Here is a 22,256-nt window from a genome sequence, read left to right on the forward strand (position 1 = left end):
TCATCTTCATTTCGAGAGCGTCGTTGCGCGGACGAACCGCTCGTTTTTGCGAATGAAATAGCGCGAGGATGAATTTTTTTTTCTGCTCAGTTGAGCCTGAAACTTTGCACGCGTAACGTCTTTTACATCGTTATATATTTTGAAATTGTAATTAATAGGACATCGTTGTAGTCGAATGTTCTTGTAGTTTTCCTTGACCGTCGTTTGTATCTACGTCAGCCATAGATTAGGTATATACGAGTACATCTGTGACTCGTGAGCCGCGGTATTCCCTAACTAAAGCTGAAGATTTCCTAAACTGAATATCGCAATTGATTTGATAATCGTCCAAACCCTTTCGATATAATGGTTTTATATTCGTGTCCGAAATGTAGGATGTTTCTTGTTTGACATTTCACGGAATACTTGTTACTCGTTTTTTTTTTTTTTGAATAATTTTATACACAAATTTTGTATCTCGATTTTTGTGCGTTTTTTAATGCGATTATCGATATTTTCCGGAATTACATTATTTGAGGCCAAGAAATATATGACGCACGAGAATTCGTTTATACTTACGCTTTTGTTATATGGGTCTGAGATAATTTCGTCATGACTAAATGAGAATGTTAGTGTTGGCCATAATTCCCTTAAGAAAATGTTATATATCTAGCATAAAATTAATATACATTATGACAATTACTCAGGGCAAAACCTTAAAATCTTATGTATTAACTTTAAAGGTTTTAAGTGTGCAAATGTGACGTCGCTCATAAGAAATACATTGTCATTAAATTTAAACGTTTAGAAGTGCTTAAAATTGGTGACAATGTATTTCTTATGGGTGACGTCATATTAAACGTTTAAATTTAAACACATGGATTGTGTAAGCAGTTCTTATCGCAGTTTATGGTGCAAGTTGATTGACAGCTGACAATAATAAATAATTAAACTTTTTCCTTTAGTTGCCATTCATAGCAAAATCAATTCAGTAGAACGACGATTTAAGAAAACTAGGGAGGAGGATGTGTATTAAATTTTTATTTTTTGATAAAGCTGATACAAATTCAACGTGTTGTAAAATAACAATGTAATCAATTCGCAACATGTCTAACATTTAGCTCAAAGACATATTGATTAATTAACAATTAATAATTAACAAACAACAAACTATACAATATACGTTGCTTACAACAGATACCTTTTAAATCAAAACAATTTTAACGACTTACGGATGTTTTTAGCTCTATGATATTATCTATGATGTTAAACTTTAAAATTTTAAATTGATCTTATTCAATTAAACTTCTAATCAATATAAGTAGATTGACCGGTATACGGCAAACTTTTTAGAAGCCAATTCGTCGTCACACAAAGTATTACCAAATCCAAATTAAAAATCACCTTTTCCTAAAATAAATACTATAAAACCCAAATAGCTAAAATCATCGTTGTTTTAGATCTCTTTTCCCGAGGGAGAGAGAGAGAAAGGGAGGGGGAAATAGAGAGAGAGAGGAGAGAAGAGAGAGAAAGAGAGCAGAGAGAAGAGAGAAGAGAGAGGGAGAGAGAGGGAGAGAGAGAGGAAAAAAGAGAAATCTGTGCGTAGTCAACCTCCCACGTTTCGATAAAAAATATACCCCTCGAAGACACGCACCGTATTACTGTACACGTGCACATACATACTGGAGCTATTGCTGTAACGAGTATAATGGAAAGAGTGGTCGTAGGATCGTGTAAGTAATGTGTCGATATAATCAAATTGACAAGGACAAGTATACGCGCGCGCACGTGTACGTGTGTGCGGACATACGTATGCATACATTACACTGCGTCTACTATATAAGGCATCTAAAAACCTAACCGTGTGTAAGGCACGATCAAGGAGACTATGTTTCGATCAGCTGATCGCATCATTCCATTTATCTTACGTTTATTCGACGCATGTCATTGTCGAGTAAGCTTCTCTGTCGAGCATTCTCAGGGTAAAAATAATTATATATAGATATACGCTTTGGAATTGCAGCGTGGTCTATTGTTTGGTCTCTGCCATACACGCTGCACGACGACGTTCGATATATATACAACTTATTCCATATACACGTTTGCGTCGACTCATTCTTACTGTTTGTTTTCCTCGTTTGGCGGTTTTTAGAACACGCGTTCACGTTCAATGAATGTGTGTGTGTAGCGACTTTGTGCGTACTGTGTAATTATTTACCTGATTTTCATAGTATTCAGAAAGAGTTTGTCTTTCGTATTAGCTAGAGGCTGTTACTGCTCTTAGTAAGTTTGTTAACTGTGCATATTCTTGATATGTTATCTTACAATCAATTGATTACTGAAAGATCAGCTCTGTGCACGACAATTTAGTGTGTATTTGTAGAGGTACTTCGTCAATATCATTTACGCAAATCTGTTGGTTTTAACCTTTAATGATTTTGATCGATGATACAAGCATTATTCTTGCTCAAGGATATTGATTTATGCCAACGTACGTGTGAATATTCAAATGAATAACCTTACCGGCCATTTCGTTTTAGTGAAATAAGCCATAATAATTCAATTGACAAATCATTGTGCTTTTTGATATTAAAATTTTTTAGTATTTTTTTCAATTTAAAGACTGCAGAGTCATTTAATTTTTTTAAGATTTTTACTGTGACTTACTTGGTTTAGGTATTGAACCAATTACACATTGGACAATTATCAGACGTAAGCAAGAGGCATGAGATGGAGGAAGAGCCTACCGATCCTTACGAGCAGCAATTACTTGCAGTGTTCAAAAGCTGCCTAGCAGAAGGACGAAGCCAACTGGATAAAAATGGCCTGCTTGTTCTCTGTAAAAAACTTGAACTTGATGTCAATCACAGAGATGCTATACTTGAGCTGCTTAATATTGATACCACCCAGAAGTTTATATCATTCTATGAGTTTCGTAATAAGTTCCTTCAACTACTGGGCAAATATCAAGAGGGGCCAGATAGTCCTGAGATGGACATCAATGGTGAATCATTGATTTTATCTGAAAGAAAAATGAATAAGAAACCAATTGGGACCATGAATAGTGGAGAACAGCAAAATGGTGAGTAGATAATATTATTTCGATACAGAATCTTTGCTATTAGGGCACTTATAATTAAATCTTTGTCAGATAACACGTTTGGCCGTCGAAGATGGCAAGAAACATGGAGCAATCAGAACTCGCTACTGTGTGATGATGTAAATAGTTTTTGTAGTAAAGGACCTACACTTCCTAAACAAGTGAGTTAATACAATAACTTTGGTATTGTTGGTAAATAATTTATATATATATATATATATATATATTAATACTCTCAGGCAATCGAGCTTATTTTTGAAAAACTCGATATAGACTGTGACGGCTTAATCAACCTCGAGGAGTTTTCACATTTTTTTCAAAGTTACAATAATAACAAACTTCAAGAACAATCAAACACCAATTGGTCGACCCATCTAATGAGAGATGCTACAAAGTCAAATTGCAATAAAGATTTTGTACATTATCATGCTGGGTAAGATACTGAACATTTAATTTTATTGACAACAGTATTGATCATAAATTATTTTAGTAGACAAGTATTAAGAAATGTGATTGTTGAACTGTGGGAGTTGGCTGGTGTATGGGAAGCTAATTCACTACTGAACACATTAGGATTTGATTCAGCAATGATTAGTCTTACCGACTTATTAAATGCCTTATCGTCCGAGCTTAAGCTTCATCGTGATATGTCTGCTAAGGGGGATTCAGTGGAGTTCATACGCTTATTAAAGGGAGCATTAAGTCTTTATCAAGAGGAAGTACGAAATTTAAAGTAAGTCAATATTTAAAACAATTAATTTTATTACGTGAAAAAACACTCGAGCTAGAATTTTTTTTATCGAGATACTGAATTAGCATAATTACGTAAAAAAAAATAAAACGTAATTTTGTATTCCACCCACTTGGTAGTTCGTCATTGGAGCATCTCAGCTGCGAGCGAGACAAACTACGCACTGACATAATCGAGGCGAACGATCGAGCGAATCTATTGGCTTCAGACGTCGATGAGCATCAGACTCGCTTGGAGAAAAATTATCAAGAACAAATTTGTCAATTAGAAGCCAAACATGTTGAAGCTTTGAAAGAACTGTCCAATCAATTGCATAGTGAACGAGAGAAAAATTCGAGTAGTCTTAAATCGTTGGAAGATCAGTTACAATTGGCGCAACAGGAGGAGCTAAGAATTAGAAATGAGTTGAGTTCCGTTCTTGAGGAGTTGAAGCAACTTGAGCAGGAAAATAGAAACCAGAATGATGAGATCGTGAAACTTGAGGCTTGCAATAGTCAGTTATCGATACAAATTCAAGAGCTTGCTGCTGCTCATGCTCAGGTGAGATTTTTAAGATTTATTATTCGTGTGACTGTCAGTTAATAATGATTCGATGAGCGTAACGATTCAATGAGAACGTAATAATTCAATGAGCGTAATAAATAATGATAATTGTAACGGAAAAAATGCAAACTCACCACGCGTACAGGAATTATTTTTATTTTTCTTTCTTAAACATATCCGTTATAACCAATCGATAAGCTTTAAATCGCAAGCAAAACTTCGTCGTTGTGAATTCTTGAGCTATAATTCCTGATATAACGAATTCCAAAATCATCACCCAACCCACTTGAAATCCCACTTGAAATCCTTGATAAGCGAATCGTACTTTCGAATTTATAATCTGCGTGGGCTATCCTACAGCGTATCATTCTTCATTTGACTGAGAGAGCAAAACAAAATTTTCTCGACGACTACGGGAGACCGGAATAAACTATAACCCTATCCCCACACGCAACGTTCTATTTTCGTGAATTGCACTGCCTTAATGCGCATCTCGCGCGCCTACATGTGTGATCGTAGCTGTTGTCAATTGTTTTTTATGTGTGTTTTAGGTGGAAAGTATCGAGACAAAAGAAAATGAACAAGTCAGCGACTTCATGGCACATATTAAACGTTTACACGAGGAAATGAAAATATTGAGGGACCACAACGACGAGCTCACATCCGAGCTTGAGATGCTCAAACATCGTGATAATGATGCCAAAAGTGTCGTCTCGAGTGTTGATGTCAGATCTACCATATCAGATGAGAATGATGGTGATTCTTTTTTTACTTTATTTATAATATTATCATATCTGAAATTTTATTCACTTTTATTCTATCTACTTTAGCAGTTGAGTCGTAAAAACTTGTATCATTACATATTATTTACATATCGTATAATTATCGTATAACTATTACTTATAAAAATCAATTTGCATTAAATACAAGGTAATAATGTTTAAATTAATCAAAAAGACGAATAAACACATCAAATTAGATCGGCGAAAACATTGAGTTTGTATCAATCCAAACAAAAGTTCGATGTTTTTCCGCAGGTGTCGTAAGTATGCCTACAACCGAAGTCAGCGATACCGAGGACGAGGATAAACAGCAATCAAAACTTCCTGCCGATCAATCTAAAATCAATAAAACAAGTGATATGATGAGAAATAGAATAAATTTCGAGGATAGTAGCAACGGTAACAGCATCAACAAGTTGACTGAGATAATACAAGAATTCCGGAACTTCCTGACCAGTGCTAAATTCTGCGCCGAATGTTCCATTCTCCGGAATGAAGTATCTTGTCTCATTAGTGAATTGGAACTTTATCAGTCGAGTGTACCGGTGAATACGCCGTTGCCTGCTCCCAACAAGAAAAAAAAGCAATTAAGGAATTTGGCCAATGAATTGGGTAGGCTTTTATTTTTTGTACATAGATTTTTTTTTATATGTGAATAGGTTTAATTGAATTTAACTGTTAATAGAAGCAGAATCAAGATGTGTTTTACAACCAACGGAAACTTATCGAGATTCAGTCTTCACTAAGACTGACAGAGTCAAACACTACAAAAGGATATCGAGCAGCGACGATACGATTCATGATTTGCTTGATGATAACATCGATGATTATTGTATTAAGGCAATGAAGAATAAACTTACAGGTTTCCGAGATTATACACCGCGCAAAGAAATGAAAAACAACAACAAAAAGGGTATTATAAATAATTTAGATTCGAAAAAATTAAACTTCCAGAGCAGGGATTCATTGAAATCTGAAGATTCTCGATTTGCTATAGAGAGAAAATTATTACTTGAAAGGTATGTATGTTGAAAAATAATAGCTAAGCAAAACTTTCTAACTCTAAGCTTCAAACTTCAAAGTAACATAATTCACGTGCATATGATTTAATTCACCTTACACTTTTTCAAATATACGTCGATTATCCCTAACGCGTACATTTTTTTTCTGCCAACACAGGTGTAATGACCTAGAAAAGAGTTTAGAATTGCTTAGATCGGAGTATGAGCAATGCGAGGACTATTGGGCGTCAAAGCTCGACGAAGAGCGACAGTTGTTCGAGCAAGAACAAAAGATCAGCGACGAAAAATTTACCGAACTAATCGAGAAAATGGCCGAATACGAGGAGCAGTTTAATACCAATGATAAACATGGCGGTCGACTGTCGCCTATTGAGGAAACATCCGGGCTTGAATCGCAGTATAATAATCTTGAAGAAGAATTCGAACGATGGAAGTTAGAGGCTCAAGAGGAGATGGAAAGGAAAACGAAAGAAATTGAAGAGCTTAAAGAAAAATTAGAGAATGGAAAGAAATTGTCGCTTGCTGATATATCAGTGCAATTCCCAGATAAAGATGATCCTCCGAATAAGTATCCGGAATTATACAACGTTTTGTGTTCATCCAGTGGATCTGGCGAGGGTGGATCGGATAAGGTCGATTTTACTGTTCATCCGGAAGCTAAAAATTATACACAGCAATGTGATCAGGTAAGTAATAATAAATGTTACGTAGAAAGCAATTATTTTTTCCGTGATTCATTTGTATTCAGTGCCATAAACCGGTGACACAAATTACTTCAAACTGCTGTGACAAGAGGCACCTGCAGCATCAGCAACAGGATCAGAAAAAAGTTCACGGAAAAGGCGAGGGAAAAGGTAACAAGCGTCATCGTCGCCATCAGAATAAATTAGATGGTGATGTGGAGTACAAAAATATGTTGAAGCAAAAGGAAAAACTCAAGCAGGAGATAATTAAACTTCAAAACATCAAAGTCATGAATGCTTATCATATGTACCCAATGGCTGGTACCGAAGAACAGAATATCTTTTCGAATTTATATGCGAAATTGCACGCACAGGAGCATAGGTTAAAGTACATGCAGTTTGTTTCTCAAGCTCAACAAAAAGAGGGTCAACGAGCTATGCATGGTATATTCATTTTTTATTTGAATAGCAACGTTTCTTAACTAAATATTTAAATGTTGAATTATTTGTAGCAATGTGGAAACAACACGTAGCTGAAACTAATAATCTTCACTGTATCATCAAGTCTACAGAGGATAAGCTCAATCAGCAAATAAAAATTAATAAGGAGCTGGTAAATTATTTTTTTATTTTACTCATTTTGTTTTACTAAGAATTTCATTTGGAACAGTTTTTGTTATTTTATTATAGAATGAAAAATTGATGAAAGGTGACTTGTTGACCAAGGAACTGTTCGTGGAAAATTCTCAAAATTTAGAAACCATAAAGCGCCTAGAACAGCACTGCCAGATATTGACGGAGAGTCGCATCGAGTCTACGTTAATATAAAATTCTCTGGCAGATAAATTATTAATGTACATTAGTTGAGAAGTAGAATATACGGTTCAGATTAAATTTCGGCAAAAATTAGATGACATCGTATAAGTATTCAGTGATAAGGTGTGAAAATTAATTCTTTGCTCTAACTTGTTAGTCATTGCTATACCAGTTCATTGAACAATGCATATTAAAATGAAGAGTTTTTGGAAATCAATATTTCATAAGTTTAATGAAAAAATTTATTGGTTTTCACGTAACATTCTATAATTTCTTTGAATGTAATTTCTATTTTATAGTTTATTAGTAAACTATATCATCTGTATACATATATAAATCGAAGATGTTCTATCTGCGAAAGAACTCGATTTGCCTTATTAGTTTACTTGATAATTTATAATGATGAATAAATTATATTTTTAAGAAGTCTGCAATATATTATATTAATAATAATAATAATAAGTCTGTAACTCAGCGTTAAACAAATATTTTTGTTGTCTAAATGATATTTTTTTTTATGTTTACATTTTTTTTCAAACGGAGATAATCCGACGTTATTGTTATATGTACCTTCATACCGCAGGGTCGCTGCCGCGACCCTTAATAACTAATTGCAATGTCACTTCTAACTATGTTGATATCAATACTTTTTTATTATTTTTTGAAACTGAAGCTTTGTAGTAAGATATAACAAAAATTTTGAGTACTGCATCAATATCAAAATTCTCATATTTATTTAAAAATTTAGTTGTCTAAGTTAAAAGCGGGTAAATTTTATTATATACGGCAATTCAAACAGATAATTATTTGTCATTCTTAAGTGTCTAATTATTTAGAAAAAAATATTCTGATGGATACTTGAGGCTACAAATATAAATTACAATATTTATTATATATATTTATTATAGTTGAATATAATTTTGTAAAGAATAGAATTTACCCACTTTATGAATATACGGCACTGACGTAAGCATATTTTATAGTTTTCAGCTGTGATACACGAATATAATACGTTATTTAAAATCAGTACTAGGACTAATATTTCATTTGCCAGTCTCTAATAGAATTTTCAAGTTTGTGTACCAATACGCAATATTTCATAATAGACAACATTGCATAACGATATATCTAATGTACTGATTGAATTATTCTTTTTGGCTTTTTAGTATTTTTGCAATAGTATTTTTGTAGGATCAATGTTAAGTGAAAGCTGGGTTGAGTTTTCATATCATAGAGTGCAAGTTGAGAGTTACAACTGATTAAATATATTTATTTGTAATTATACCTATCAATAAATAATGTACGTAAGGAATGTTAAAATATGTAAATTATAAAATACAATGCGAGTTTCTTATAGAACTATTTATTGTGAATTGATATACAAGTTTTTTTTGTAAAATAATATGAGTTATGAAAAAAAAAATAATAAAGTTAATGTTAATAAAATGAAAAAGTTTGTTTCTCTCTATCCTCTTAAATATTGTAATTTAATACTTTTATATTAATTATTAAACAGTATTAGCGTTTTTGCGTAGATTTAGCCTCGGCATTTTATAGCAGCGTGCATAATTTATAAAATATGCTATATAACGCATAGAAAATAAAGTTTCGTGAAAGATGAATGATACCTACTGTAAATGGAAAAATGTTCTCATTCAAAGTGAACATAATCATAGTGCAAGTGTTTTATTTCTCTTTATATATGCTCTCGAATGTATTATCTTGTTTTTCCATTCAAATTTTTCGCGCTCGCGCTGCCATATTTATCCTGAAAGTGAAGCTAGATTATAAGATTACATTTCCAGAGAGATGACTAAATAAAAATATTAAGTCTTGTTTTGATAATTTTGGAAATCTATCAGTTAGATTATTAAGTTTAGCCGTATAAAATTGTTGATCGCAATATTATGTTAATTCAGCGCCGACAAGTGCTTTTGTCACTACCACCCCTTTTTATTCGAATGTCCGGATATGATCGATTTCAATTGTGATTCATACATTAGTGTCTGCAAAAATGTCAATGGCTAAACACTTTAAACCCTTTGACGTTTATTGGAAAGTGTATTTGGATACGCGATGAGATAAATGGATTGACATCTATAAATTGTGAGTTTCATTTTAATAAATATAAATATAATCAAAACATCACTTTTTTATATAGAAACATAGAAAATGGTTAATCAGACATAATATCAAATTAAAATTCATTTATGTAGTAGGTCATATGTAACATGGCACAATCATCCTCAGCAAGTGGCACTTCCTCGAGGAGGCATCTAAGGGAACATGATGCTAGCTTACCAAGTTCACCTCGATATGCTGACAGTGAATGGGAAAGCAAAGAGGTTAGACATATTTCATAGTTCTGTCAATTAAAAAGAAATATGTAGTTAACTTTCTTTATATAATGCTTAGAACATCAAAATATATATTTATTTTATCATAACTATTTTAGACACTGCTCTACAGAGAGCTTGAAGAAACCAAAGCAAGAGCAGCACAGATGGAAAAGACCATGCGATGGTGGTCTGACTGTACTGCAAATTGGAGAGAAAAGTGGTGTGAAGTTCGAGATGAAAGGAACAAAGCCAAAAAAGATATTAAAACACTGAAATCAAAATTAGAAATGTCAATAAAAGAACTTAGCGTATATAAACATGAGTCTAAAGAACTTGGCACACAGAATGCATATCTGAAAAGAGAACTAGAGAAATTGCGTAGTATATTTCTAAACCATGCTGGACATATTGACCAGCAACTGATCTCATCTTTAGAAACAGATTTTCAATGCAAAAGTGGTTTGAATTTTGATGAGCTACTTGATAGTAATGTTGAAAAATCAGAAAAAAGTACTCCTTCTTCTTCAAAAAAAGAGTTTATTATATGTAAGAGCCCTCCCAAAGATTCAGATACTAGAAGCTCTTCAGACAAAGACATTGATGACTATATCATGCAAGGAGCTGTACCAAAGCATTCGTTGGACAAAGATTCATCACCTACACCTCAAGAAAAAAGACATTCTAAAATAGAGTCAGCCAATGAAGAAATTTTAGTGCAAAAAATGTCTATGCTTAATTTAAGATTAGAAGAGGCCACAAAGACAATAAGTGCTGAAAGAGAGTATGTCTTTTTATTTCTGTATCAGTGTAATTGAGTGTTATAAGCTCAATTATTTATGTAAAATACTTGTTTTCTTAGGGAAAAATCTTCATTGCACAGAGGGATAGAAAAATTAAGAAACGAAGTAGTTCAGCTCAGAGAAAGATGTGAGGAGTTACAAGACAGTCGAACAGAAGCAATCAAAGAGCTTTTAGAATTGAAAGGTAGATTTCAAGGAGAACTTAGTGCAGCGCAAGCTGATCTCATTGACGAAGCTAGCAACCGAGAAGGCATGGATCGGCGACTATCAGAACTACGAGCCGAGGTAATATTTCACTGTATGAATATCTATTAATATTTCGTTATTTTCTTAAAATGATGTATCAATTTTAAATTTTAGTTGGAGAAACTTCAAGCAGAAAACGCAGCAGAATGGGGCAAACGCGAGCGCCTCGAAACCGAAAAAATTTCTCTTGAGCGCGAGAACAAACAGCTTCGAAGTGAAATGCGTGATTTACAAGATCGAGCAGAAACGCGCCGAGCTCGTCCGGTATCCAGTTGTGATATAGATTCGAAACAACTACAACAGGAATTACTCGATCGAAATAAAGAACTCGCAGACTTGAAACATTCGCATGCGAAAGTTAAGAAAATGTTGGCGGAGAAGACTACGGAACTTACTCATGCTATGCGTCGTTCTGAACAGTACGAGGCTGAAGTTAAAAGAATTCGCGTAAGAGTCGACGAACTGAAGAAAGAATTGGCTTTAGTCCAAGATGAAGTTGATGCGGCGAATAATACCATTAGAAGGTTGCAGAGAAATAATGAAGATCTGACTGAGCAGTTAGAGAACACCAATGCGCAACTGGAGCATTATAGGAATAGGTGAGACATTTTTTTAAAGTGGAATTTAAAAAATGTTCATTCAAATTAACAAAATGACAATTGATTTTTTTTTGCCTCAAAGTATTTTCGAAAGCCGAGCACCAGACGTAGTCGCCGAGATTATGGATGATAAAACTAGCAACGAAGATAACGTCAACGATAACGATAATGAAGGGAACGGCGATGCTAACGGTAAGAATTCATAAAAAGAAACTTCAGATGAGACTGTGCCTCGATGAAAGATATTAAGCATTCACACATATTAGAAATGTATTTTCTCGGAGAACCCAGATAAATTGCCCAGTACCTGCACGTCATAAAGGATATTATCTATATATTAAACTTCCATATTTAAGAAAAAGTGTAACAGAGATCTATATAAGTGTATAAAAATGTAATGATTGTTTTTTAACGATCAAAGCGACAAACAGCGCTACGACACTCTTCCTCATACCTGTTTCTGTAAATTTGTAAAAATAGTCTCCTTACAAAAGGAAAAACTCGATATGACTATTTCGCTGATGCGTTAGCTCAAAGCAAAACTGAGATAATTCAAATTGAATCTTATTTCTCTATTGCACTTGTTAGCATTCAATATAATATTGTAACAACCATATTTAGTTGATACTTATTTGCAATTTGTCTGTGACGCTTACAATATACTCGCTTAGTGTATATAGGACTATCGCTTGTCTCGCATTTTCTCAACGTGTTCATTACTATTTAATGATAATTCTTTTTATTACTTTATTAGCTGAGAAAACTAGTCAATGTTGAAATAATCAATAAGTTTTTTGTCTACTATGTGATATAATTAACTAGTACTTTTATTATTTTAATAACAATTTGTAAATGCTCAAGAGCCTATGGCTTTTATTTCCAATTTTAAATGCTCATGACGTTCTAGTTTTCTTGATCAATAAACATTAATTTTTCATAATTGATGTAGTATTTATGTATATAAATACTTCATGTGTGTACATATTTGCAAACAAATCAGTGCATTTATGTCAAATAAGACTCACGTATGAATATTATAAGTAATACCTCAGAATTACCAAACGACTGATGCGTGATAAAAGAAAATAATATAAGATGAAACTAATTTAAAAAAATAATACCTTTTCTGATGTCATGTACGAAAAAATGTCAAGAACGAATATATGATTCAAAATCTTGTATCTGAATTTACATGTCAAGTTTCAAGCAATAATGCGTCAAACTGTATACGCAAATCTTCGAGTACCTTAAGTCACGTTTCATGATATTTTGTCGCTTTTATCGTTGGAATCTTTGTAAGGACGTATACAGTGTCATAAAATGTTTGTCTCTTCATTGCAAGCTCACTGTTTGGTCTTTCGTACATTTAAGTAGAAAACTGAGAGAAATAATAATCCCTAATTTATTAATTTTTTTTTATTTTTAAATAATTATATAAAAAGCTTTATTTATATATAAATACTACATTCTGGAATGCACAGACTATATAAATTGTATAATTTTGCGATTATTATTTTCAAAGCTATACAGCAATTTGTCATTTGTATTTTTTATTTAGTTTTGATACAGTCTTTATCAAATGACAGTGTATTGTCAAACTAATAATGCAATATTCATCATTTATAAATAAAAAAACTAGACATATTAAAACTTTGAAAGATCATTCAATTCAATAGTCATTTCTTATAACTTTCCAAAATTAAAAAATGCTACTTACAAACTTACATATCACTAATGAATATATTTCTAATGATATTGTACTAATACGTCTGATAAAAATAGAATCATTGGAAAGCTAACTTGAAAAAATCTACGAGACATAATAAAAATGCGTATGGTCAAGAGAATGTAAAAATAATATCAACACTTGGACGTGCCATCTGAGTAAGTCGGTAGCTTCGGTTTGCAAATCTTCCTGCGTCCGTTTGATCCATAAACAACGTTACACGAGAACGTAAAATATCCGCAAGTTGAACTCTTGGTGTAATACCTGTGCTCGTACTTCTTCGCGGGATTCTGTTCGTTCATTTTGCCAGCAACGCTGTTCGTCACTGAAACGAAGCTCGTTTTTGGCGACGACGGCTCATCGGCTGAAGTTTTCACATTACCGTAATAAATTCCTCCCATGCGATCCGAATGTAATGACCTCGTATCGGTAGAAGGATTCTTGATCTCGATTTTTGGTGTTGCGGTTGTTCGATTTGCTGGGACTATGTGTACGGTTTGGCTTTGAGACTTTCCATCGCCTTGAGCGATAGTTTTCTTCCCAGCCATTGATACAACTTTACCTTGATTGCTGGCTGCGATGTAACCAGGTAATGAACGTTCAGCCGATTCGGTAGTTTCTTGTTGCTTCACACTTACTTCGTACTCCCCGTCGGTGATAACTCTCATCGTTTGTCTGCTCATAGGCATACTGGATGGATAAGTCGTATGTCTTGGAGTCGTAGACGAGACTGCATCGCCGTAATCATCATCGTCGTATTCTTCTTCGTACTCTTCATCATCGCTTATATACTTGCTCGTAGGTTCCACTTTACTTTTCTTGTCCGCCTGATTATGTCTCGAAGTGATAGCTATAACTGTTTGCCTTGTCGAGCTTGCACCTTCTAATCGATCTTTCGGCACAGTTGCGCTTGTGCTTTCGGGTTTATCGAATTTAAATGGCTTGAAAAGACTCGGATCGTTAGTAAAGTTAAAGGGCTTCCTCAAGGCCGTAGAACCAGAACCTGAATTAGCCTGAGCAGCACCAGTGTAGCTAATGCCATAGTGAAAGGAACCCTGCAATTGAGACTGTGATTGGCCTCTGTAAGTGCCACTTTGAGCCATGGCGGAGCCACCGCCTCGAAAAGGATTCTTCAATTTCTCAAATTTTTCATTGCGGTTGATGTATGGCTGAAAGCCAATTTGAGCTTGGCTGGAGGTTTGACCTTCACCGTTTGCTTGCGCATCGGCCATACCACCACTACCACTGGCTTGAACCTGGGAATTTGTGCCATGGTTCCAACCACTGCTTTGTGCATTGGTTGATGTTGCTCCTGAGTCAGAGTCCAACTCGACTTGAACTTGACTTTTACCAAGACCACCGCTGCCTTGAGCACTGCTCTTGGCACCCTCTTTGCCACCGCTTACCTGGCAAACAAACGAATAGTCATTGACATCTTCCACAAGATTCGCACGACTTACGTTAAACTTACTTGCGTCTGAGCGCTCTTGTTGTTATCACTTGTGCCGGCTTCAGCGGAAAATGCACCAGATCCGGTATATGTTCCGCTGACGTGTGACTTAGCGCTACCTTGTCCATGTCGTCCTTCAGCCGTGGCACTTGCCATTGTATCACCTTCACCTTGCTTTACAGAACTGATCGCTTGAGAATCGGCATTGTCATCTCCAGCTATGACAATTCCTGGTTGACCAGGCATTACGCCAGTCTGTCCTGAAGTACCAATGACAACTCCAGGTCCTCCTGGAACCATACCTTGACCAGGCATTATACCATTCTGTCCTGGAGTACCAACGATAACTCCAGATCCTCCTGGAACCATACCTTGACCAGGCATTATACCAGGCTGTCCTGGAGTACCAACGATAACTCCAGGTCCTCCCAGAATCACACCTTGACCAGGTACTATGCCAGTCTGTCCTGGAGTACCAATGACAACTCCAGGTCCTCCTGGAACCATACCTTGACCAGGCATTATACCATTCTGTCCTGGAGTACCAACGATAACTCCAGATCCTCCTGGAACCATACCTTGACCAGGCATTATACCAGGCTGTCCTGGAGTACCAACGATAACTCCAGGTCCTCCCAGAATCACACCTTGACCAGGTACTATACCAGTCTGTCCTGAAGTACCAACGATAACTCCAGGTCCTCCTGAAATCATGGCTTGATCAGGCACTACGCTAGTCTGTCTTGGAGTACCAACGATAACTCCAGGTCCACCTAGAATTATACCTTGACCAGGCACTACATTTGTCTGTCCTGGAGTACCAACGATAACTCCAGGTCCTCCTGGAATCATGACTTTACCAGGAACTTGACCAGGAAGTAATGCTGTTCCAGAATGTTGTTGTCCACCAGTTATACCCGGATATTGTCCCGGTATTACTCCAGGATAAAGTGTCTGACCAGCATTGCCTGGCGGATATAAGCCACCTGAGGATTATAGTAATTGTAGTTACGAAAACAAATAGTATTAACAAATTTCGAAAATTTTCGACGCTTAAAAGATTGTTACCTGGTACTACTAAAGGTGGTACGCTTACTCCTGATGTATCCGTTGATCCTCCAGGATAAATTGTTGTACCTGGTATATCACCTCGAGTAGGAGGTTTTGTTGTAGTAGTTCTTCCATCATCTGCTGTACCGCTGCCATTAGTACCACCTATAATTTTTTATTACGAATGAAATTATGATTCAAAGCATTTTCAATCGGATGCCGTTTTAAAGATGAAGATGAGATTTTTTTAATTCATACCAGATAGATACGTTCCAGGTACTTGATTTTCTCCTGGAAATACTACGCCACCTGGTATTTGCATACCAGGAATGAACTGAATTCCAGGTATGGCTTCTTTAGGATTTGCTTGAGTACCCGGCGGATAGACAAAGTGTCCACTCGGATAAATACCTCCAGTCATTTGCTGACCAGGTTGATATACTTGGGTTCCTGTGACAGTACCTCCTCCTACATTAATACCAGGTTGATATACTCCACCTAGTATATTACCAATAGTTTGTTTTCTAGGCTGATAAATTTGTGAACCTGGCGAATAATTCAATCCGCTTGGTACTTGGATGCCTGTAGCGACATTTCCAACAACTTGCACACCAGGAACATAAGCCCCAGTTACTTGTTGGTCACCGCTTCCTACTTGTGTACCAGGAGGATGGACGCCTGTTACTTGTTGACTACCACCTCCAACTTGTGTACCCGGCACATAAGTGCCTGTCACAGTACCTCCAACGATTTGTGAACTACCTCCAGGTACCTGTATTACAGGCTGATAAATTTGCGTATCAGGGCCATTTGTTTGTGCACCAGATGGATAACCTGGCATGTTAGGTATTTGCAGGCCCGTTGAACCATCACCAATCACCTGTGCATCACTTCCAGGTACTTGTGTTATTGGTCTATATGGTTGGTATGGATAACCTGTTGATTTTTGCGTGTTATCTGTAGGATATACCATACTCGGATGGCTAATTACTTGCGTACCTGGAGAATAATATACTTTTTCACGAGGAAATAGTAAAAATATCTCATCAGTTAATTTCATATGTTTTATTATCATTAAAATAATTTTTGCTTTAATATCTATCCAATGGAAACTTACCAGAAGGAATTTGAGCGCCAGGATATGTTCCACTAGGATATGTATATCCTAAATTTATAACAGATAATTATAAAGTAAGTTAAAAAAAACTTCCTTATCACATACATAGCTAATATTTACCAGGAAAATATGTTCCACTAGCGATTGGCATTTGTATGCTGGGAATTTTAGTACCCGGTGGATACGGTTTTATTTGTGTTCCACCACCTCCTCCAGTTGGACCACCAGGAATAACTACATTTGGATATGTCCCACCAGGTATTTGCGTTCCTGGTTGTCCACCTAGTATGTGTAAGCCAGGCTGTCCATCAAGTATTTGAATGCCAGGTTGTCCACTGGGTATTTGAACGCCAGGTTGTCCACCAGACATCTGTACGACTGTTGGGCCTCCTGGCCTCTGCGTTGGCAGAGATCCAATCACTTGTGAACCAGTCTGAGTTCCAGGAACATTTCCTCCTTTAACAAAATTTTAATTAGATTTTGTTATATTTTAAAAATTTTGAAATGATATACATATATTTATATCTCCACCTTCTACGATCGGAGGATTAGTTACACCTGGCATTTGTCCGCCCGGTATCATAATGGCTGCTCCTGGAGGATAAAATCTTCCCAACACAGAAGTATCAGGAACTGACCCGGGAATAACTCCCCGTCCACCTGGATAAACTTGCCCAGGTTGTGTTCCTGGAAGATAAGTACCACCGGGAACTTGCGTTCCTGTTGTACCTCCAGGGTAAGTGTACCGCTTGTTCATGTAATGTCTTTATTTCCTACAGTTTGTTATTCAGTGCAGCAAGTAGTAAGAATTTTCTGTTAAAGTGTGATTGCAAAAGGCTCATCGTGATACTTACAAATATAAATTTATTTAGTCGTTGGGGTTTAATAAAATAATGCGCAAATATTTGTTTTGTTTATCGTTCGTTTTATTTTTATACATTGGACATGTTAAAGATTCATCGTAAAAGGCATCATTCTGAAACATTAGTAGCGTGCATCATTACGTATGACATGTCAGCTGGATTGCACGCACGACAAATTAGTTTTGATTGTGATAAAAGTCAAGCGCAACGTGTTATTTAATATTAAAAAAGAAAAATCAGGCAATTGTTTTTAGTTTTCTCTCACACCTTGAAATACGCTAGACGGGATGTTCAATACAGGACAACCGTCGCAACCGTCGGATCCGGTTGACATACTTTGTGCTTGGCCCATTCCGCTGCTACCACCTATAAAAAAAAACGTTCACGCGTTTAACAATTACGAAGTGTCCGCTGACTATCGGATTGCGAACGATGCTGACGAAAGAAATGTTCGTCAGCACGAAAATGCGCATTATAGCGTAAAGCGAACCGTCGAGCGATGTACTTACTGACGACGGCGCGCGACGCGTGCTGCGTAGCCTCAGCCTCAGCTCGACCCTCTTTTTGACCATCGGCACCAACGTTCATGTATTGCGATTGCGTTTGTCCGCGAAATCGGCCTCTCGTCTCGCGCTTCCTGCGCTCCGTCATCGCCAGCTCTCTATTCAATTTTTCGCGTTCTTCCAAAATTGCTTGCCTCTTGGCGCGCGCTTTCAATGGATGCAATACGACATCGGCAATGCGCTTCTGAACGATGTCGTTTTCATCCTCGGGCAACTTGTTGAAAAATGGATCCTCGATTATGGATGGATCGGGCTTGGTTTCGGTCAGTTGTATTATTCTCATGCCTTTGCAGAATTCTACGATTCTTCCTCCTGCTAGACGCCATGCCTGACGAATTTCACAGATTCTTTCGTATCTTTTTTCTCTTTTTAATAAGTAAACGATTGAGAAAATAGCGCTGTATAAATTGATGAAATCTAACGGCCATAACAAATGTCAGTTTATTGACGAACGACAATTTTCATGGCATCGAAAACTCTCTTTATAATTCGATAAAACTTCATTTATATTGTTTGCATTAAATAATAGACTTGAAAACAATCGGCGATACATTACACACACCTGCATATCATAATATATTGAAGAACGTGAATTATAACTGTTTAGACCATTACGCGCTCGACGAAACAATGCATCTTGATGACAGTACTTTTTTCTGCAGTGATTTCGGTGAATGTAAAAGATATATGCGTATACTAGTAATTTATTGTTATTTTAATTTTATAACATAAAGGAAAACGTATAGTTGAAAGACCTCGAGAACATTATTAAAGAATCAATAAAGATTGTTTATCGTTTGCAAGGACGAATTAACTATTGAATTGTTACTGTTAATGTACTTTTTTCTGAATGAATAGTTCATAATGAAAATAAAAGTTACATTTAGAGAATCGCTGCTCGAATTTACATTGCGAATAGAAAGATAAAGAGCCTATAAGAAAGTGAAAGTAAAGAGTTGGCGGCTAGCATTGTTACCTCAATCTTAGTGAGCGAGTGATTCGAGGCGTAAAGTGTTTTTTTGTTGCTCCGAATCACATCCGTCCAGAAGTTTAGCTCGTCGAGTCTGTTGTCTCGTGTACTCTCGAGATAACAGGCATTCTGGGAAGCGTCTTTGTAAGCTGTGTAATGCTGAAAAATTTTGATATACGTACGTTTATAAAAGTCGATCGTCGTTACGACTTCAACTGCCCTCTTACCGTTTCCAAATCTGTGAAAATTCGTGGCTTCTTGTTCAGCACGTGGATCCTTGCGTTTTTCTCATTCTCGTAATCTATCGAACGATCAAATCGTGTTTTTTCCTAAAAACAAAAATGATGATGCTGGGAGATACGAAGCTGATTGCAATTCCTTTTTTTATCGTTTTGCGCTCCGCTTCAACTTGACACGAGTTGGATTACTCAATACTCGACTGTCAACGCGACGAGAGGAAATACTGCTCTGCTACACCAAGGATAAACAGTTAAGACATTTGAATTCGTCTGAAGAATCAGCGACTTGGATCTCATGAGCATCGTCGTTTTGATAATTACACTTTATGCTTGGCTGAACAATTTTTTCATAAGCTTCTGTCGAAATACAATTGTGAAATAAAATGCGGGTTACTCTTATAAACCAACGCGTAATGAAAAACCCTACTACATATACCACGTGTACGCCACTTGATGTACGCACATAGAAAAAGAGGTCGTCTATCATACACAACGCTTTTATCCCACTTGAACTCTGAACTCGTATTTTGGTGTTTTATCCTTAAAAATTGTTATACGACGTACGATTAACTGTTTGTTTATTATTTATTAATGATGATTCGAGTCAAGCTTCTGTTCACCAAGATAAAGTTCAATTTTTTTTTCAACGTTGAGGAGAATTCAGTGTACGTCATTCCAGTTATTAAACGAATTCTTTTGCTGTTCGTCACTTTTTACGCCGTCAGCAAGAAATTCATGTGCAGTGCTTGAACATACAGTCTTGTGAACGTTTAGGATGGTTACAGTATAAATTGAAACTTGTTCGATAGATTTTATTAAAGGAAATTCAATGATTAGTTAGGAACGTAAAATTGCAATGACAGTGAGATGAAGTATTTCGTATTTAAAAAATTTATGACAATTCAGCAATTTCAAAAACAATCTGTGGATAAGTTTAAATGTCGAAGTTTCGATTCGAACGTATGCACGGTGTGCATATTTAACGAGGCGAATGATTTATAATTCCACAATTATTCAACTCGAGAGAATCATTCTACGCGACTGTTAATTCCAACGAACGCGCTGATGGTTGCATCTCACGTTTTTAATTCACGAGAATGATCATGGAACGAGTTGCAAAATGACGAAAGAATCGCGGTAAAAGCGATATAAAATCATCGAAGCAAATTATATTGTGTTCCCCACATCTCTCTCGGTTCGATAAAGACCAGTTTGCGTCGAAATAAAAGCAAATCAGCGCCTAAAAACTCACATGATATCGGTGAGCGCGTACAGCAACAGCCAGACACAGAAGCAAGACGAGCGCCGAGATACGCATTTTGTGCGATAAAGCGCTCCGAAAGCGCGATAAGGTGCAGTGGACAGCAGCAACGGAACGGAACTGCCGGTGCCGTTGGCTTTCGTTCGCCTACTGACGCTCTCGGCGTCGTTCGCGGCGCTTCTTCTTAGCGACGCTGCCGCCGCTGCTCCTCCCACTACTACCGTTGTCTCGCGGAGCGCGAAACTTTATGGAATCGGCGACGGGGAGCAGCGAAAATGTCCGCGACCTTGCGCTGGGCGTATAGTGCGTTCAAGATAATGGTCCTAGGGCCACGGTGCGGAAGCTTATTCGACGTCGCGTCAGTGTATTTTTGGCGCGAACGTAGCGCAAGGCTCGTCGCTCGATCGGGCGTCGGCTACCGGGGAATCGTTTATTCGGCGTCAACGGAAACATTTCGTAAGCGATCGAAAAGACGACGCGAGCTCGACGGGAACTTCGGTCTTAGAGTATATCGCGTACACGGGTAGGTATCGAAGAGCCATTTCGATGCGGTCAAGCGCGCACTCAACAGCCCATCCTGAGTAAGCAAAAGAGAGAGATAGAGAGGGAGGGAGAGGGAAGAGCACACCCTAGAAAAAAAAATCGAAGAAAAAAATGGGAGATGCAGGTCACGTGAAGCGGAGCCTATCGAACCCAAGGTTCGCTTCATCCGATTGACCCAATTCATTAATAAGCCATAGCCGAGTATCTTCTTTCTCCGCCGCCTATGTGAAGTCTATATCCGAGTTGCGTCATTACGTGTGCCAGCCAAGCTCTTTTTTGACCAATGCCGCGCACAACGCCGATCATTCAGCCGAGCTTATTTTTCTCCTTTGTTGTAGATGCGAAATCGATCTTGCGATTATTTCGTCATTGCAGACGAGAAATTATTCAGTTGCGGTTACGCATCCATGAATCCATCGCTGCTTCTTTGTTCCTTTAGTTAAATTTGGCATTTTTTCGTGAGTTCTAAATGTAGTAGTTGTTGACGGAAAGCTACGAGTTGAAGTTAATATTTACCATACGCAGACGACCCTATTTGTTGATTGATTTTTTCATGCTATAGGATCAGTATGGATTGCGCTATATGTAAATTGATAAGTGAAGAAAGAGGTTTTTTTGTAAATGTCTGTAAGTTGTTTTAGTGTACGTTGAACGCGAGAATCTCATGTAATTAGAAGCTATTTCGACCACTATTTCAGCGTTAATCTGCATTCTGCAAATAAAATACGCATAGCGACAATTCGGTCAAATTCACAATTGTCACGAATCCAGCTTGGTATAATTCCTCTCTTCGCTTGTGTGTAAACCTCACACT

The 22,256-nt window shown here is 36.7% G+C and overlaps 3 protein-coding genes across 3 annotated transcripts; 2 read left to right on the top strand and 1 right to left on the bottom strand.

Annotated features, from left to right (window-relative positions):
• Nucleotides 1-1,024: 1,024 nt before the first annotated feature.
• Nucleotides 1,025-9,101, top strand: LOC131665375 (blastoderm-specific protein 25D). The gene is made up of 13 exons (XM_058937234.1): nucleotides 1,025-2,470; nucleotides 2,656-3,061; nucleotides 3,131-3,240; nucleotides 3,319-3,512; nucleotides 3,570-3,812; nucleotides 3,950-4,370; nucleotides 4,925-5,129; nucleotides 5,411-5,767; nucleotides 5,841-6,174; nucleotides 6,335-6,863; nucleotides 6,926-7,304; nucleotides 7,373-7,473; nucleotides 7,551-9,101. Exons 2-13 carry the CDS (start codon nucleotides 2,710-2,712, stop codon nucleotides 7,686-7,688), a joined length of 3,363 nt encoding a protein of 1,120 aa, XP_058793217.1. The 5' UTR covers nucleotides 1,025-2,470; nucleotides 2,656-2,709; the 3' UTR covers nucleotides 7,689-9,101.
• Nucleotides 9,102-9,389: 288 nt separating this feature from the next.
• On the top strand, nucleotides 9,390-13,280 carry LOC131665376 (coiled-coil domain-containing protein 102A). The gene is made up of 6 exons (XM_058937236.1): nucleotides 9,390-9,782; nucleotides 9,893-10,021; nucleotides 10,132-10,796; nucleotides 10,875-11,100; nucleotides 11,176-11,660; nucleotides 11,743-13,280. The coding sequence occupies exons 2-6, from the start codon at nucleotides 9,908-9,910 to the stop codon at nucleotides 11,864-11,866; spliced, it is 1,614 nt and encodes a 537-aa protein (XP_058793219.1). The 5' UTR covers nucleotides 9,390-9,782; nucleotides 9,893-9,907; the 3' UTR covers nucleotides 11,867-13,280.
• Nucleotides 13,281-13,292: 12 nt separating this feature from the next.
• On the bottom strand, nucleotides 13,293-21,085 carry LOC131665426 (elastin-like). Its single transcript, XM_058937301.1, has 13 exons — nucleotides 20,891-21,085; nucleotides 19,627-19,728; nucleotides 19,406-19,558; nucleotides 18,376-18,757; nucleotides 18,134-18,232; nucleotides 17,535-17,690; nucleotides 17,124-17,459; nucleotides 17,004-17,051; nucleotides 16,145-16,900; nucleotides 15,905-16,051; nucleotides 15,622-15,822; nucleotides 14,858-15,540; nucleotides 13,293-14,792 (listed from the first exon to the last, which is right to left on the bottom strand). Exons 1-13 carry the CDS (start codon nucleotides 20,954-20,956, stop codon nucleotides 13,521-13,523), a joined length of 4,401 nt encoding a protein of 1,466 aa, XP_058793284.1. The 5' UTR covers nucleotides 20,957-21,085; the 3' UTR covers nucleotides 13,293-13,520.
• Nucleotides 21,086-22,256: the final 1,171 nt, after the last annotated feature.

Source organism: Phymastichus coffea, unplaced genomic scaffold, assembly GCF_024137745.1.
Source record: "Phymastichus coffea isolate CEN01 unplaced genomic scaffold, Cenicafe_Pcof_1.1 PCOF00050, whole genome shotgun sequence".
Taxonomy (NCBI): Eukaryota; Metazoa; Arthropoda; class Insecta; order Hymenoptera; family Eulophidae; genus Phymastichus; species Phymastichus coffea.